This window comes from Anser cygnoides, chromosome 1, assembly GCF_040182565.1.
Source record: "Anser cygnoides isolate HZ-2024a breed goose chromosome 1, Taihu_goose_T2T_genome, whole genome shotgun sequence".
NCBI classification, from domain to species: domain Eukaryota; kingdom Metazoa; phylum Chordata; class Aves; order Anseriformes; family Anatidae; genus Anser; species Anser cygnoides.
The window spans coordinates 211,587,797-211,602,410 of record NC_089873.1 but is presented as its reverse complement, the minus strand read 5'-3'; the positions used below and the strand labels follow the sequence as shown (position 1 = coordinate 211,602,410).

General features: G+C 51.2%; 1 protein-coding gene across 1 annotated transcript; it reads right to left on the bottom strand.

The window, feature by feature from the left end:
• Positions 1 to 254: 254 nt before the first annotated feature.
• OR2AT4 (olfactory receptor family 2 subfamily AT member 4) lies at positions 255 to 7,972 on the bottom strand. Its single transcript, XM_013191225.3, is given in 3 exon segments — positions 255 to 415; positions 418 to 1,308; positions 7,675 to 7,972. Coding segments are annotated over 3 exon segments (1,350 nt in total).
• Between the last annotated feature and the right edge of the window lie 6,642 nt (positions 7,973 to 14,614).

Genomic DNA, 14,614 nt, shown 5'->3' with positions numbered 1-14,614 from the left:
CACTCCAGTTCAGCTTTATTTAGCGCATCAGTGATTTAGTCACTGAAGGATATAAACCAAACAGAAATTGTAAATATTGCATGCAAGTGTATTAAAAACTTCACATAAATAGGCTGAAATACATTAACATAGGATATACCACAGTTCAGGGGACCCAAACAGACTCTAAAGGCGATGATATATTAATTAACCAGTGGAATGAAACAGAAACTAGCATGAGGCTTCTGCAGAGCTGTAAATTTTATGCAAATAATTTAATTTTTTTTAGACAGGGAAGACGTTTTCGGAAAGATACGCTTTCTGACCGCAGATTTTACTTCCTTGTTCCGCAAGGTGTAGATGATGGGGTTTAGCAAGGGGTTCAAAATGCAGAAGACAACGTTGCTCATGACATGGACGTCAACGGGGATGTCGCCCTGTAGGAGACGTACGCCACGGCGATGGAGGAGTAGTAAGTGCCCACCACGAGTAGGTGGGAGGTGCACGTTGAAAAAGCCTTTGCTCGTCCTTCTTTGGAGCTGATTTTTAGTACGGAGAGGATGATATGGATGTAGGAGAGGGTGACGAGCAACAGAGGGACGACTGACACCGTCATAGCGATGGAGAACCCCAAGAAATTCTGGAAATCGGCCCTGAAGTCGGGGCACGCGGCTTGAACGACTGCCAGGTGGTCACAGAAGCAGTGTTGAACCTTGGCAGCCTCCCTGAAGGCCAGCCGAGAGGTCTGCAGGACGACAGGCACGGGTATCAGCAGCGCGGTTATCCAGGCGCCCGCCGCCAGCGCGGCGTTTGCTCTCCTCGTCATCCTGGCCGCGTAGTGCAGCGGGTTGCAGATGGCTTCGTAGCGGTCGTAAGCCATAACGACCAGGATCAGCGCCTCCGTCACCGCCAGCCCATGGAAGCTGTACATCTGCAGAAAGCAGCCCCGAAACGAGATGGTTTTAGCGTTGGCCAGGAACATGGCCAGCATCTTGGGAACGGTGGTGGTTGTGAAGAGCACGTCGAGCACGGAGAGGTTAACCAGGAAAAAGTACATGGGTTTGTGGAGCGTGCGGTCGACCACCACCACGGTGATGATTATGGCATTGCCGACCAGGATCAGCAGGTAGAAGAGCAAGAAGACAAAGAAAAGGGGGGTCTGGAAATCCTGGAGAGCTGGGAAACCCACCAGGAAAAAGTCTTTAGTGGAAGCGTTGCTGCTGCAGCTCTCCATGGTGGGGCTGGTCAAAGCATCTGCAAGGACGAAGAGGATGCAAGGAAACGGGGATTGGTAACGCATCACATTTCTCTGAGGATCTTCGAGAGGTTCTGCAAGGAGAACACACACTGGGGAAATCACACAGAGCTGAGCACGTCGCGGCACACAGCTCAGCCCCTCTGGTCTCTCGCCAGCAATTAAGGTGATTTGAATTATACGTTGATGATGATGATCACGTCCGAGTCAGTAGAAGACATGCTCTCCAGCTCAGGACACGAAGGGCAGGACTCGTCTCACCCAGCTGTGGGTGGTCTCCATCTGCACTGCTCCTCTGGGGTCCCTTTCTGGTCCATGGGGGACGTTTTGGGGACGTGGCTCCTCCGCCCCATTCTGTGCTGAGGAGGAGATGAGCCCCATTACAAAAAAAGCCCATTTTTCTCCCCTAAGGGAATTCAGGGACTTATTTATGGAGCAGTAAAGCATCTGCCTCTCTTTTGCTAGGATGCTACAAGGTTTGCTACTGGAAGTCATCCTCATCACCGCTCTTCATGCCTCTGATACCCCTGGTTGTCTACTTGCAGCTCATCACGTTCCTCACAGTCATTGCAGCACGCAGTTCCTTTCTGCTGCTGTTGCTGAAATTCACATAAAAACGCAGAATTTCTTTTGACTTCCAATTTGTTCTGTTGGGACATAAAAACAAGGGCATTCTCAAAACTTTCTTTTTTTTTTTTTGGCTGATCTAGGTCAGCATCATGTCTTTTACTATAGTAAGAAATGCTTTAGAGATTCAATAAGTTCAAAGACACTCGTAAAAAACTAGGAACAAGTATCAGTCAGTGCCTTCATCTCAGATGGCCTGGCCCACGCTATGTGACAGCTTTCAGCCCTTACATATCTTTATTTTACATAGTATAGCCCTGAAATTGCGTTATTTAAATAAGCTTGTGACACTTCCTGGGTTTTTCCAGGAAAGGCCAGAAGGTGCGTGCCACAGTTTTCCATTTATTTCACAGGTCTCTGTTGTGGGCTTGTAAGCTTTCTGAGTTACAAGGACATTTTTCCTCTCAACAGAAATACTTCCTTGGTTGCTCATAAAGATTTAATGCAGATTAAAAAGGACTATCCTGCCCTATGAAATATGTTTGTTTGCTGTGGCAAAATAAAACACCATTTTGGAAACTTCTAATATCTTCTGCTCGAGCCACAAAACTGCTCCTTCACTTTCATAGGCACAAATTCCTGTAGAATGTATCTATTTTATCTAATACCAGGAAAATCAAAACCAAAATAATGTTCAGAAAAAAATAAACAACCCCCACACATTAAAAAACACCCTTGTTTTCATTAGGTTTATACTAAAAAAAAAAAAAAAGAAAAAGAAGGACAAATGAAGCTTAATTAAGTTTTTGTGCCTTTTTTTGGTTTCTTTATCCCAATTTAAGAGAAGGAAAATTGGAAATGTTTGTTGCTTAGCCTCAAGTAGTTGAGAGTGATGGCTGGTCTCATGCAATTTCCTAACATTATTAAATCTCTGGTAATTTTCAGATAGTTTTACCTTTCACCCAGAAAGTCATCTCCATAACCATATAGAAGAGATCCATTTAATATTACAAATAAATAGATTTTCTACCCCATTGAGATTTAAATACAATTGATATTTTGCTTACTCTTTCCTCTCATCTAATCTACCCTTCTCCATTTCTCCGTCTCATTATTTTTTTCCAAACTGGTAAGCTCTGAGGATATAATTTGTACAAACAACGCTGTGCTATAAAAAAAAGCTACATAATATATTGCATTGAATTAAAATTGCCAGCATGTAATGTCCTTAAAATTAGCATTGATTTGAAGTTGTTTTCAGACACTGTAGATCACATTCCCATTCTTCCGAGCCTGTTGACATATATTACAATCATATTTTTCCATCCTGGGCTCCACGAGAAAAAAGTAAATCAACACGAAACACTTCATTAGGCTGAAAAAAAAAATATTATCGCGTTAACAGAATAACATCAGCGATAACTCACTTGCAGTTTGAAGCTATAACAAGGTCTGCCCCTTCCTTAATGTCATCCTCAGTGACAAGTGACAAACCCCACAATAAATCCGCTGGCACCGGGCGCGCTGCCCTGCTCCCAGCCCTCTCCCCAGCGATGCTCTGGGGGCTGTTTTCTTGCCTTTATTCTCCTGGTGGCCTCGATTCGCCACGTTTCTTCTCCTAACAGACCTGGCTCTCCATGCTTATTCTGCTGATAGCCCCCTGAACAGATCTGAATCCCCCTGCTGCTCGCCGCACTTTGCAGCGGTTGGGAATTACGCACGACAGATTGGTGTAATTTGGTGTAATCCGGAGGAACGGCGGATTTGTGCAATTTAGTGTAATCCGGAGCAGCAAGGCAGGAGGTTTTGCCACCCAAAGTTCATGGCGTGGCAAAGGTGGGCTGTTGGGCTGGGGCTTGGGGCACGACCCCCCCGAGGGAAACAGCCTTTCCTGACCAGCTCTGGTTCGGCGCCGGCCCTTTCGATGGCATCTTCATGCTATGGAAGGCATGGAACTGGGGCATCTCCCTCTCCCCCCTGCACAACCCCGGTGCCACCACTGCCGGTCGGCCCCTGGTTCCTAATTCCCCTTGGCAGGAGCCCAAGGACCACTGGTATTTTGTTGCAGAGGGGTCTGTTGGCCACCTCCTGGCCTTTTTCTCTGCGCTGACCGTGCAGGGAGCCTACAGACACCACCTGCCTACACAAGGGTCCCTAACCATCCCTAAGGGAAAGCTGTTGGGTGGCAGTCTGAAAGGGGTAAATCCTTCCCGTCCTGTGTAAATAGGCTCTGAGGCTCTAAGGTGCCTGCAGTGCAGGATTCATCCTTGGGTGACATGCAGAAAAATAAAGATTTGATTTCATTTTTATCTTGAATAATGCACCCACCTGCACCCCAGGAGCATATCGAGACACTCCACAAAAAAACAAACCATGCCCATCTGCACGCCTCAGGCCCATCTGTTCATCCCAATTGCGGTCATGTCTTTAATACAAAAGAAGAGCTGGAGGGGTCTGCTGGTGGAGGGGTCTGGTGGGGTTTCCTCCAGGCCATTTTGCCCAGGATGCTCCCTGGGAGGAGAAGACAAGCCAGAATGCAGGTTTGGGACCGATTCCTTGGGTCCAGCACCCTGGATCTGAACCCTTGGAAGGGGGCAGATTGGGGCAGCAGAGCATCCCTGGGGGCTTGGCAAGAGCCTGACCCTGCTGGGAGCCTGCTGGCACAAGGAGGACCCCCAGTTGGGTTTGGTTTGTGCAGCCGAGGTGGGACTGGTGCCAGGCTGAGCCAGCTGGCCTCAAACAGAACCTCTGAAATAAGCTTTTTCTGTAACGGGTGGGTTGCACACATCTTTGTATCGTAGGTGTGTTTTCAGGATTATCTCGCCCCGTGCCATTCTCCACTTGTGTCATGGATAGAAACGGGGACGTGCGCACTACAGGTGTCACACCTTCTCCACCCCATTTCTGGTGGTGTCACGCCTTCTCCATCCCATTTCTGGGGCTGTTATCCTGCCGCCCACCTCCTGCTCCAGGGCCCGGCCACATTTCCAAGCAGGCAAACCCACAGAACTGTGGCTGCCTGAGTTTAGACTGCGGATAAGAAAAGTCTCCCTTCCATTTAGTCATCTGGGAGTTTAGTCCCAATACTCCTCTAGGAAAACAGGTAACCAGATGCCTCTTGCAGGGCACAGGGAGGAACTCAGTGCTGGTTATAAATCATTCAAGCTGTGATCTTGTCTTGTCAGCTATGATTTAAGTTTTAATTACAAATAGCTTCAGATATACCCACAATATAAGATCCTGGGGCTATCTAAGCTCTGTTCTTTCTCAACAAATCAGTGAAAAAGCGTGTTACAGGACAACAATCCCTTCTCCAGGCTGGCAGTTTTACTGAACTGCCCAATTCTGGGAAGCACCCACGCAGTCAGGGCTAAAAGCTGCTGCAGATTTGGATGCTGTATGGTCTTGAGCATGCCAATATCTGGTGGTATCAGACTTCTGCTCCCAGGACCATGGTGCTGTCACCGCCGTGGAGTGGTTGTCCCACGTGGGGTTGCCATGGCAGGGGGAGGACAAGGAGCTTGCATCCTCCATCCCAAATGCTTATACCTTCAGCAGAGCTTGATCACACCTGGCCAGCTGTGGGGTGGGCACGCACCCTATGCTGGGACATCAGGAGCCAACCAGGCTTCCCAAATGAGACCACGGATCCCCTTGAGGGCCAGGTCCTTCCACCTGAGAGCTTCCGCCCTTCCTGGCTGGGACCCCGTGCTGGGATGGTGGAAGAGCCAAACCCCACACTGGTTCAGCTCAGTTCATTGCTTACAGCCCTTAAGACTTTTCTTTTCATCGACTTTTCTCCTCCCTCCTTCCCCTTGCCCTCAGAGGTGCCCACGCTACCACCACCCGTGGCCATGTTCTGCTCTTCCAGCTCCTGCACTGCTTCTCCTCCAGGCTCTGTGAGTCCCACTGGGTTCCTGTGGGTTCCTGCAAACAGGACAGGTAGCCACTCTGCTCATTTCCACACATTTCCTAAATTACATCTTCTGGAGCAATTTCCCACTTGAATCTCTGATCCCATCTGAACAGATGTGGGGCCTCTGATAGCAGAGCTCCTGAGCGCCCTTGTTAAAAATACTCCCATAAGCATTCAGGGAAAGTTGCACTTCCAAACATGTTTGTTTTGAAGCTCTAATTCTTACGCTTGGGTGGCAATGCCAATGAAAACAGCACAAATTGGTCTCTCGGCGGTAGCAGCTCCTGGGGGCTTTATTGATGTTTTCCATCATAATTAATACCCAGGGCTGGTGTAATCAGGGCTTGCATGACCCGCGCTGGGGTGCACTGAAGCCTCAGGGTACCCAAGCCTCAGACTGCAGGGGGGCTGGTGAGCCACAGGGTGCCTGGGGATGCTCTGGGGGTCACAAGCGGCTTAAACGCTGAAATTTGGTGGCTTTGCAGCCCTGCCGTGCTAAGAAGCTCGGGGCAACTAGGTCTATGGAGACAGGTTGTACTTTGGGCTACACTTCAAGCGCAGCATGGAGACAAGAGGTCTCAGCTCTGGGTTTGAGCCTAGAGCTGTGGGAACGTGGTTTTTCCATAGGTTGGCTGTCACCCAAACCCACATAATACACATTTTGGCAAATGGCTGAATTTCACATGCAAAACAACCCACAGGTGTATAGAATCGTCATAGAGTCATGGAATGGCTTGGGTTGGAAGGGGCCTGAAAGACCATTGTAGTGGGTCCAACCACCTAATTCCAACTCCATGCCATGGGCGGGGATGCCACCCACTAGATCAGGTTGGTCAAGGCCCCATCCAACCTGGCCTTGAACACCTCCAGGGATGGGGCATCCACAGCTTCTCTGGGCAACCTGTGCCAGGGCCTCACCACCCTCTGAGTGAAGGATTTCCTCCTAATGTCTAGTCTAAATCTATCTTCTTTTAGTTTAAGACCATTTCCCCTTGTTTTATCATTATCTACCCAAGTAAAGAGTCCCTCTCCATTCTTCTTATAAGACCACTTTAAGTACTGAAAGGCCACGATGAGGTCTCCCCTGAGCCTTCTTTTCTCCAGGTTGAACACCCTCAGCTCTCTCAGTCTTCACAGGAGAGGTGCTCCAGCCCCTTGGTCATCCACATGGCCTCCTCTGGACCCACTCTCCAGCCCCACACCCTTCTTGTGCTGGGGGCCTCAGGCCTGGATGCAGGACTCCAAGTGGGGCCTCAGGAGGGCAGAGCAGAGGGGCACAATCCCCTCCCTCCCCTGCTGCCACCCCTCTGGTGATGCAGCCCAGGACGCAGTTGCCCTTCTGGGCTGCAGGCGCACACTGCCGGCTCACGTCGAGCTTTTCGTCCCCCAGAACCCCCAAGTCCTTCTCTGCAGGGCTGCTCTCAGTGAGTTTCTCTCCCAGTCTGTGCTCGTGTCTGGGATTGGCCTGACCCAGGTGCAGAACCTTGCACTCGGACTTGAACCCCATGAGGTTCACGTGGGCCCACTTCTCCAGCCTGTCCAGGTCCCTCTGGATGGCATCCCTTCCTTCTGGTGTATTGACCGCACTGCTCAGCTTGGTGTCATCTGCAAACTTCTGAGGGTGCACTCGATCCCGTCATCTATGTCAACAATAAAGGTATTAAACAGCACCGGTCCCAGGACAGACCCCTGAGGTACACCTCTCGTCACTGGCCTCCACCTGGACATGGAGCCATCGACCATCACTCTCTGGGTGAGACCTTCAAGCCAACTCCTTATCCACTGAATGGTCCACCCACCAAATCCAAATCTCTCCAATTTGAAGACCAGGATGTCATGTGGACCGTGTCAAAGGCCTTACAGAAGTCCAAGTAGATGACATCGGTCAGTCTTCCCTTGTTAACTGATGCAGTCACTCCATCACAGAAGGCCACCAGGTCAGTCAGGCATGATTTACCCTGGGTGAAGCCATGCTGGCTGTCCTGGATCATCTGTTTGTCTTGCACGTGCTTTGACATTGCTTCCAGAAGGACCTGTTCCATGACGTTCCCAGGCACAGAGGTGAGGCTCACCAGTCTGTAGTTCCCTGGCTCCTCCTTTCTATCTTTTTTAAAAATGGGAGTGATGTTTCCCTTCTTCCAGTCACTGGGGACTTCACCTGACTGCCAGGACTTTTCAAATATGATGGAGATCAGCTTGGCAACTCCATCAGCCAGTCCCCTCAGGACCCTGGGATGCATGGCATCGGGCCCCATAGCCCTGTAGTTGTTAAGTTGCATCAGGAGATCCCAAACTTGCTCTTCACTTACAGTGGGAGGGACTCTGCTCCCCCAGCCCTCACCTAGAGTTTCAGGGACTCAAGAGACATGGGAAGCCTGACCACCAGTGAAGACCAAGGCAAAGAAGTTGTTAAGTACCTCTGCCTTCTCCACATCTATTGTTACCAGTTCTCCATCTTCATTTGTCAGAGGCAATACACTCTCCTTAGTCTCTCTTTTGCGGCCAATGTACCTGGAGAAAACCTTCTTGTTGTTCTTTGCATCCCTCGCCAAGTTTAGCTCTGTCAGTACCTTGGCTTTCCTGATCCCTTCCCTGCACATCAGGGCAGCATTTCTGTACTTTTGCCAGGGCACATGGCCCTGTTTCCACCGTCTGTGCATTTCCTTCTTTTGCCTAAGTTTGACCAGCAGGTCCTTGTTCAGCTGTGCCGGTTTCCTACCTTCCCTGCTTGATTTATTTCACATGGGAATAGAGAGCTCCTGCACTCTGAGAAAAATATCCCTAAAGAGTTGCCAGCTCCGATCAGACCCTCTGTCCCTAAGGACTGTGTCCCATGGGATCGCGTACACTCTTTCTTTGAAGTTGGCTCTTCTGAATTTCAGAGTGCTTGAAATCCCCCAGGAGGATGAGAGCCCGTGAGCACGATGCTTCTTGTAGCTGGAGCAAGAAGGCCTCATCTGCAGGCTCCCTTTTTTGTTGGGTGCCTGTAGTAGACCCCAACCACAAAATGTCCTTCGTTGATCTTTAATTTTTACCCACAGGCTCTCATCCTGCTCGTGGCTGTTTCTCAGAGGGAATTCTTCACAACCTATCCATTTCTTAACGTAGAGGGCAACATCTCCACCCTTCCCTCCCTGCCTGCCTCTCCTGTAAAGCTTGCAGCCCTCTGTTCCAGTGCTCCGGCTGTGTGATTTGTCCCACCATGTTTCCGTGATAGTCCTTAGATCATAGTTTTCTAATTGCTTCCAACTCCTCTTGCTTGTTTCCCATGCTGCGTGCGTCGGTATAGAGGCCTTTCACCTTTTTAGAGGAGTCCTTCCTAATTCCTATGGGACAATTCACAGGTGTTTCCCTGCTGTTTCCTCAAGTATTGGCATTCAGTGGTTCTTTTGAGTCACTTAGAGGCACATCCCCTTCCCCTGCTGCATCTAGTTTAAAGCTCTGCTAATTAGTCCGGCCAGCTTGCTGTCCCAAACCCTCTTGCCCCACTTGGTTCATGTGCTTCCCACCCCGTGTCAGCATGCCTGGAGTCTCAAAAGCCTGCCTGAGATCACAGAACCCAAAACCCCGAGCATGGCACCAGCCGCACAACCAGGCATTCACGCATGCCACCTCCTCCTCGGGTCCCAGTCTCCAACTGGGAGGCTTGAGGAGAACACTGGTCGTGCTCCTGATCCCTTCAGCATCTTTCCAGGGGACATAAAGTCCCCTTGGTTTTTCCAAGTCTCCTTGTCATGGCCTCAGCTGTCCCTACATGAAAGAGCAGGAACGGGTGATAGTCCTTTGGCTTGACCAAGCTCGGCAGCCTCTTCGAAATGTCACGAGCAGGAGATTTGCACTTCAGCAAAGTGGCCACAGGTGGATGGAAAAGATCAGCTCTGCAGCCTTGGGAAGCCATCCCAGAGCCACTTCTTGTTTTCCTGTGTCAGAGAGACTGCTGTGCCCTGCGGGTGCCCCAGGCTAGCACAATGAGTACATTTAATTCTACTTCTGACTTGCTGGAAACACCTTCCTTTTCACATATAGGCCAGGTTTAGAGAGAAGAGATGGGGTTTGAGTGCCAGCTCTGCATCCACCTCGGCTTCATCCCTGCTCAGGCTGGGAGGGATCTTATATGGGAGCGAGCAGTGCTTTTGGAATAACAAACTCAACCTGCCCCATTTTATTAAGAGTCCCCTGACCACACCACAGGCTTCAAACGTCAGAATTTCTGGGCAGGGAAATGCTCGTTTCTCTTCGTGCACATCAAATGCCGGTCAGCTACTCAATTCCCCCCCAAGCATGCACAATCGATTCCTAATAAAGCAGCTAAATAAGGGGAGATTAATAAAAGGATATGCTGTGAACAAGGTGACTGACACGGCTAATAAGCTGCAGACCTAAACAGTGTTTGGATGCCACATGAATGCCTTTCCCTAAAGCACATGGATTCTGTGTAAATCTCTCATCTCAAGTTATTACAGGCAGAAGGGCAGAGGGGTGTCAGGGCAGGATGAGGACGAAGCCGTCCTCCCCACTGCAGGGCTGAGGCCAACAGAAAGCCGGGATGTGCCTGGGGCCAGCAGTGGGTCTGTGCCACAAGTGAGGGTGTAGTTCAGGTCCTGGAGCCCCCAGCCAGTGATAATGCTGTGGTTAGGTGGGCTTAAATCAATGGAAAGTGCTACATGACATCTGCATACGGGAGCAGGCTGTTACGGGGGGGTGACGTGGGGTGCTCTGAGGGGTCCCACAGATGCTGGGCCCTCTGCTATGCCCGGAGGGTCCCCATGGCCAGCCTGCACGGAGAACAACCTTCAGCCACCCACCTGCATTGCCACGACACCAAAACCCAGAGCAGAGCCGGCACAGTGCAGCTCTGTAGGCTGCAGACCTGCTTGGGACCTTGTTAAACTGGGCGCTTGTGGGGTGGGACACGGTGGGGACCCCGCTCAAGGTGCAGCGCTCACTTGGTTCCCAGCTCTGCCCAGCTGTTGGGTCGCTCTTTTTGCCTAGCTCAGGTTTTCAGGTGAATTATTTTTTTTTTTTTTACTATTATTTTTTATTTGTTTTTTATTTCCTCCCTTTGCCCAGGGGTAGGCACAGAGATGAAATTAGTCCGGGGGTGCTCCGGAGAGCTGCGGCCGGAGGATGCTCGGGCTCAGGGCCCTGGGACTTGGCCGGCAGCTCGCAGCGCAAGGAGCTTCCCCCTTCCCTGCTCTAACACTGCCACCTCGCTGCGCAGCCGGACACGGCTCCCAGCGCCCCCAGCACCGCTCCTCTTTGCTCGCAGTGGAGGAGGTTGTCTGTCCATCCATCCTTCCATCCATCTGTCCATCCATCCGTCCTGAGCTGCAGTGGTGGCCCCCAGCTGACTGCTCCATCACCGCTCCTTGCGTTCCCACCGGCTTTCCAGCAGGCGAACAGCCCCCAGCGACTTATTTCTGGGGGGACGCACGGCCTAAGGGACTGGCAAATCCCTCACCTCAGGTGGTGCTCAGGTGGGTTTATGATTTACGTTGGGCTGCGACTCCATTTTATACCCTCTTAATGCTCCCTGGTGCAGTGCTAGGAGACAAGAAAGGACGTGGGAAGGAGCTGGGGACGAAGTCATCACAGCCATGCCTGGGGAATGCACCTGGAGGTGGAAAACTCCACGTGGCTGGGTGAATCCCAGCCCTACCATGAAATGAGGGTAGGTCAGGGCTCTGCAAACCCCAAGTTTAATGCCTACGTTCATACCGTGACTCTGGGGACACCCAAAAAGGTGCCAGGAGATGCTGCAAAGCGAAAAGAGGAGGTGGCGCTTCATGTGGCATCCCTTCCCTCCATGAAACTCCCTCCTGTGGGGTGCTGCGAGTGCAGAAAAGCTGGCATACGTTCAAGGAAGGACTTGGGAGAGAAATTCTGGAGGGTTTCTAAACATCTGAAGCCGCTCCTAACCCTGGGGAGCACTGAGATGTGGATGTTTGTCCTTCCAGGGCTGCCGTGGGGCCACCTTATGGGCAAGGCAGGCTGCTGGCCCTCTGGATGGGGGTGCCCCTTCTTCAATTCCTCCTGAAGCCTTTGAGAAATCCTGTCAAAAAGGTCAAATTCCCTACTTTGAGGCTGTCCCCTGTCTTGCTGCTGAGGCAGGAGCTGTCGGGGGGCACTCGGCGGCTGGCTGAGCATCGCAGTGACACCATCTCCTCTCATCCCAGTGACGCTGCTCCTTCTCAGCTTGCCCTGGCAGGGCTCCCTCCAAAATGAGCCTCAGCCAATTTTACAATATTGAGGTTATCTAGGCACCCCCTAACCTCCTCCTACACCGCTTTAAGGCTCTGCGCACCCCCCTTCATCGCGGGTGTCTGCCTTGCTCGCAGCTGCGGCGACCTTTCGCTGAGCAGTGATGTGCACAAACTTTTGTCAGCCCAGGCTGGCAGTGCCACCACGGAGCAGCCGAGATGTCCCTGCTGTGCCTCCAGCCTCCCATGCACCGCTCCAGTGCCCATCCTCACTGGCTGCATCTCCCCCAGGTGCTCACACTGCCCTTCGGTAGCCCCTCTGCTCTGTGTTTCCTTCCTTCCTTGAGACCAAGGAGCCACAGCACCCTCATAGTGCTTCCCTCCCATCCCTTCAGCTGAAAATCCCCCGTTTCTGTAAGCTCCAGCTTCCCATAAAAGCTTCCTCCACCTGGTCCCACACGACAGCATTCATTTTCCTCTCCCGTCTCCTCCAGGCTTGCAGCCAAACTCCCCCCCGTGGTCTGAATCTCCAAACGAACCCACACCCCCGTGGTGGTAGAGAAAGCATCACGCTCCTCTCTCGCTCCAGTCCTTCCCAGAAAAGTTATTCCTTCTTTAAAATTAATATTCTACTTACGCAGGCAGCTGTGTGCCTCTGGTGGGGCTGCGCTCAGGCTTCTGGCTCATCCTATTTCTCAGCACCCTTCTTGCACGATCATGCAGGCGGGCTCAGTGGCCCAGCACCACCTGCAGTCCACTTTTCTACCCCTCTAGGGCTAAACCTGCCCCTGCGTGGCCCTGGGCCCTTGTCTGGTCCCTCTCTGCCTGCTGCCTCTGCTCCTCGCTCGGAGCTGGTGGTGGAAGCCAGCGAGCCTCCCTGCAGGGACCTGCTCCTCACGTCCCCACCAGCCAGCTCCCTGCCCACACCTCTGCCAGGACAGAGCACATCCAGGACCATTTTTGTTCTTGTTGGGTTCTGCAGGTGGTGAAATGGTAAAAAAAAAACAAACAAAAAAAAACACCTTTAACCTGCAGCATCCAGCTTTGGGGAAACCCTGCTTGGGGTCCTGGAGAGGCTCCGCCTTCCCGTGTCCTTGCAGCATCGCTCTCCCATGTCAGCCACCTCTGTGGCATAGCGGAGAGCAAAATCCCTGAGCTCTTTTTGTCACCTGAGGGTTTTCATATCTCATTTACTTCTAGGGCTGCTTGGTCCCACAGAGTTTCAGCCGAAATTCTCCCAAATGGACTTTTCTGTTGTAATGTCAAAGTTATTTTTAAATCACCTTGCCCAAGCAGCGCGCCTCTCCTTGCTGGCCCCCACAGCCTCGCTGTCCTTCCCAGTGACTTCTCCTTTACAGAAACCAACCAAAATTATTTCTCACCCCTTTAGGTTTGGCTGCGTCTGGGCTCTGTGGGATTACATTTCAATTGTGAGGTGACAGCAAGCATCTTCAAAAAGAAAATAGGGTGGAAAAGTGTGAGGATAGTGGTGCAAATGGGAAAAAAATGCAGTGGTTTATCAGAGCTATCATAATATTTGGGTGCACAGCAATTTATTTAGCCTGCTCTAGTAAAGACAAAATGTATTATTATTCAGATAACTCTGAGGGCTGATAAAGGAACAGCCTGGAGGGTTTCTGTATAAATCCCTGTGAAGTCTCACTTCAATAACAGCTGCAAATTACAAACGCTTCCAAGAAGCAGGAAGCCTTTCAATTATTAAGCACCCAGCAGTGCCCACATTGGGCTCGGCTGCGCAGTCTGGCTCGGTGACTAATTACTTTTCAGTAATATCCTCCTTCTTAGGAGAAACTCCCCCCCCTCCGCAAAGTGTTGCTGTTGGCGTTCAGGTCATTAGAAGCAATTAAGACTAATTCTGAGCCCGCAGGGACGGGAAGGGTTTAGGGAATGGCATGCGAGGGCAGGACCTCTCCCCATGAGGTCTGGAGAAAGCTGCCCCTGGCCGGCATGGGCAGGGAGCTGTTCCCATAGATCACTGCCCTGCTCCCACTGCTGCTGGCGAGCATCTCCTTGCAGTCTCCGTGGAAAATCTAGAGCCTGCGTGGACAATGAGGGGGACCTATGGGCATTGCCAAGCACCTTCTGCACCTGGGAGCTATGCTGAAAGGGTGGAGAGCGAAAGCGCTCACCCAGCTGACATCCTCCATGAAGAAAGACCTTGTTTTCCACCACGCTCAGGCTTGCGTGGTGCATTTCATAAAAGAAAAGAAAATAGAAAAGCAGATGTTTCTCAGCACTCTGTGCGTATTTGGGCTTTAGCTCCTTGCCTCTACATCTTGACCTCAGGTCTCCTAATTAACGCCTCGCACTCAGACGTGGCGAGGGGTGGAAATCTGGACCGGATGGTGGAGCACCATGACTTGCAACCTGTTTTCCTAGCTGAATTACAAGGGTGCTCAGTGCTGTGGCCTCTGCCCATAAATCACAGCCTCTCTGGCGCTGCGTCCCCGAGGAGCGAGGCGCATAATAGACTTGAAACTCTTGGAGGAGCAAACCTTGTGCAATTATGCAGCAACACAAATGCTCTCGGCTCAGGCAGCCACTGAGCGCCACGTTAATCCCCAGCTGGATTATTCCTTCTGTGTTATTCATAAAAACATTCTTCTATTTTGAAAGACTTTCCAAGACCAAAGGCATGTCACACATTGCAGGCAGAGCTGTTCCGAAGCAGTGACA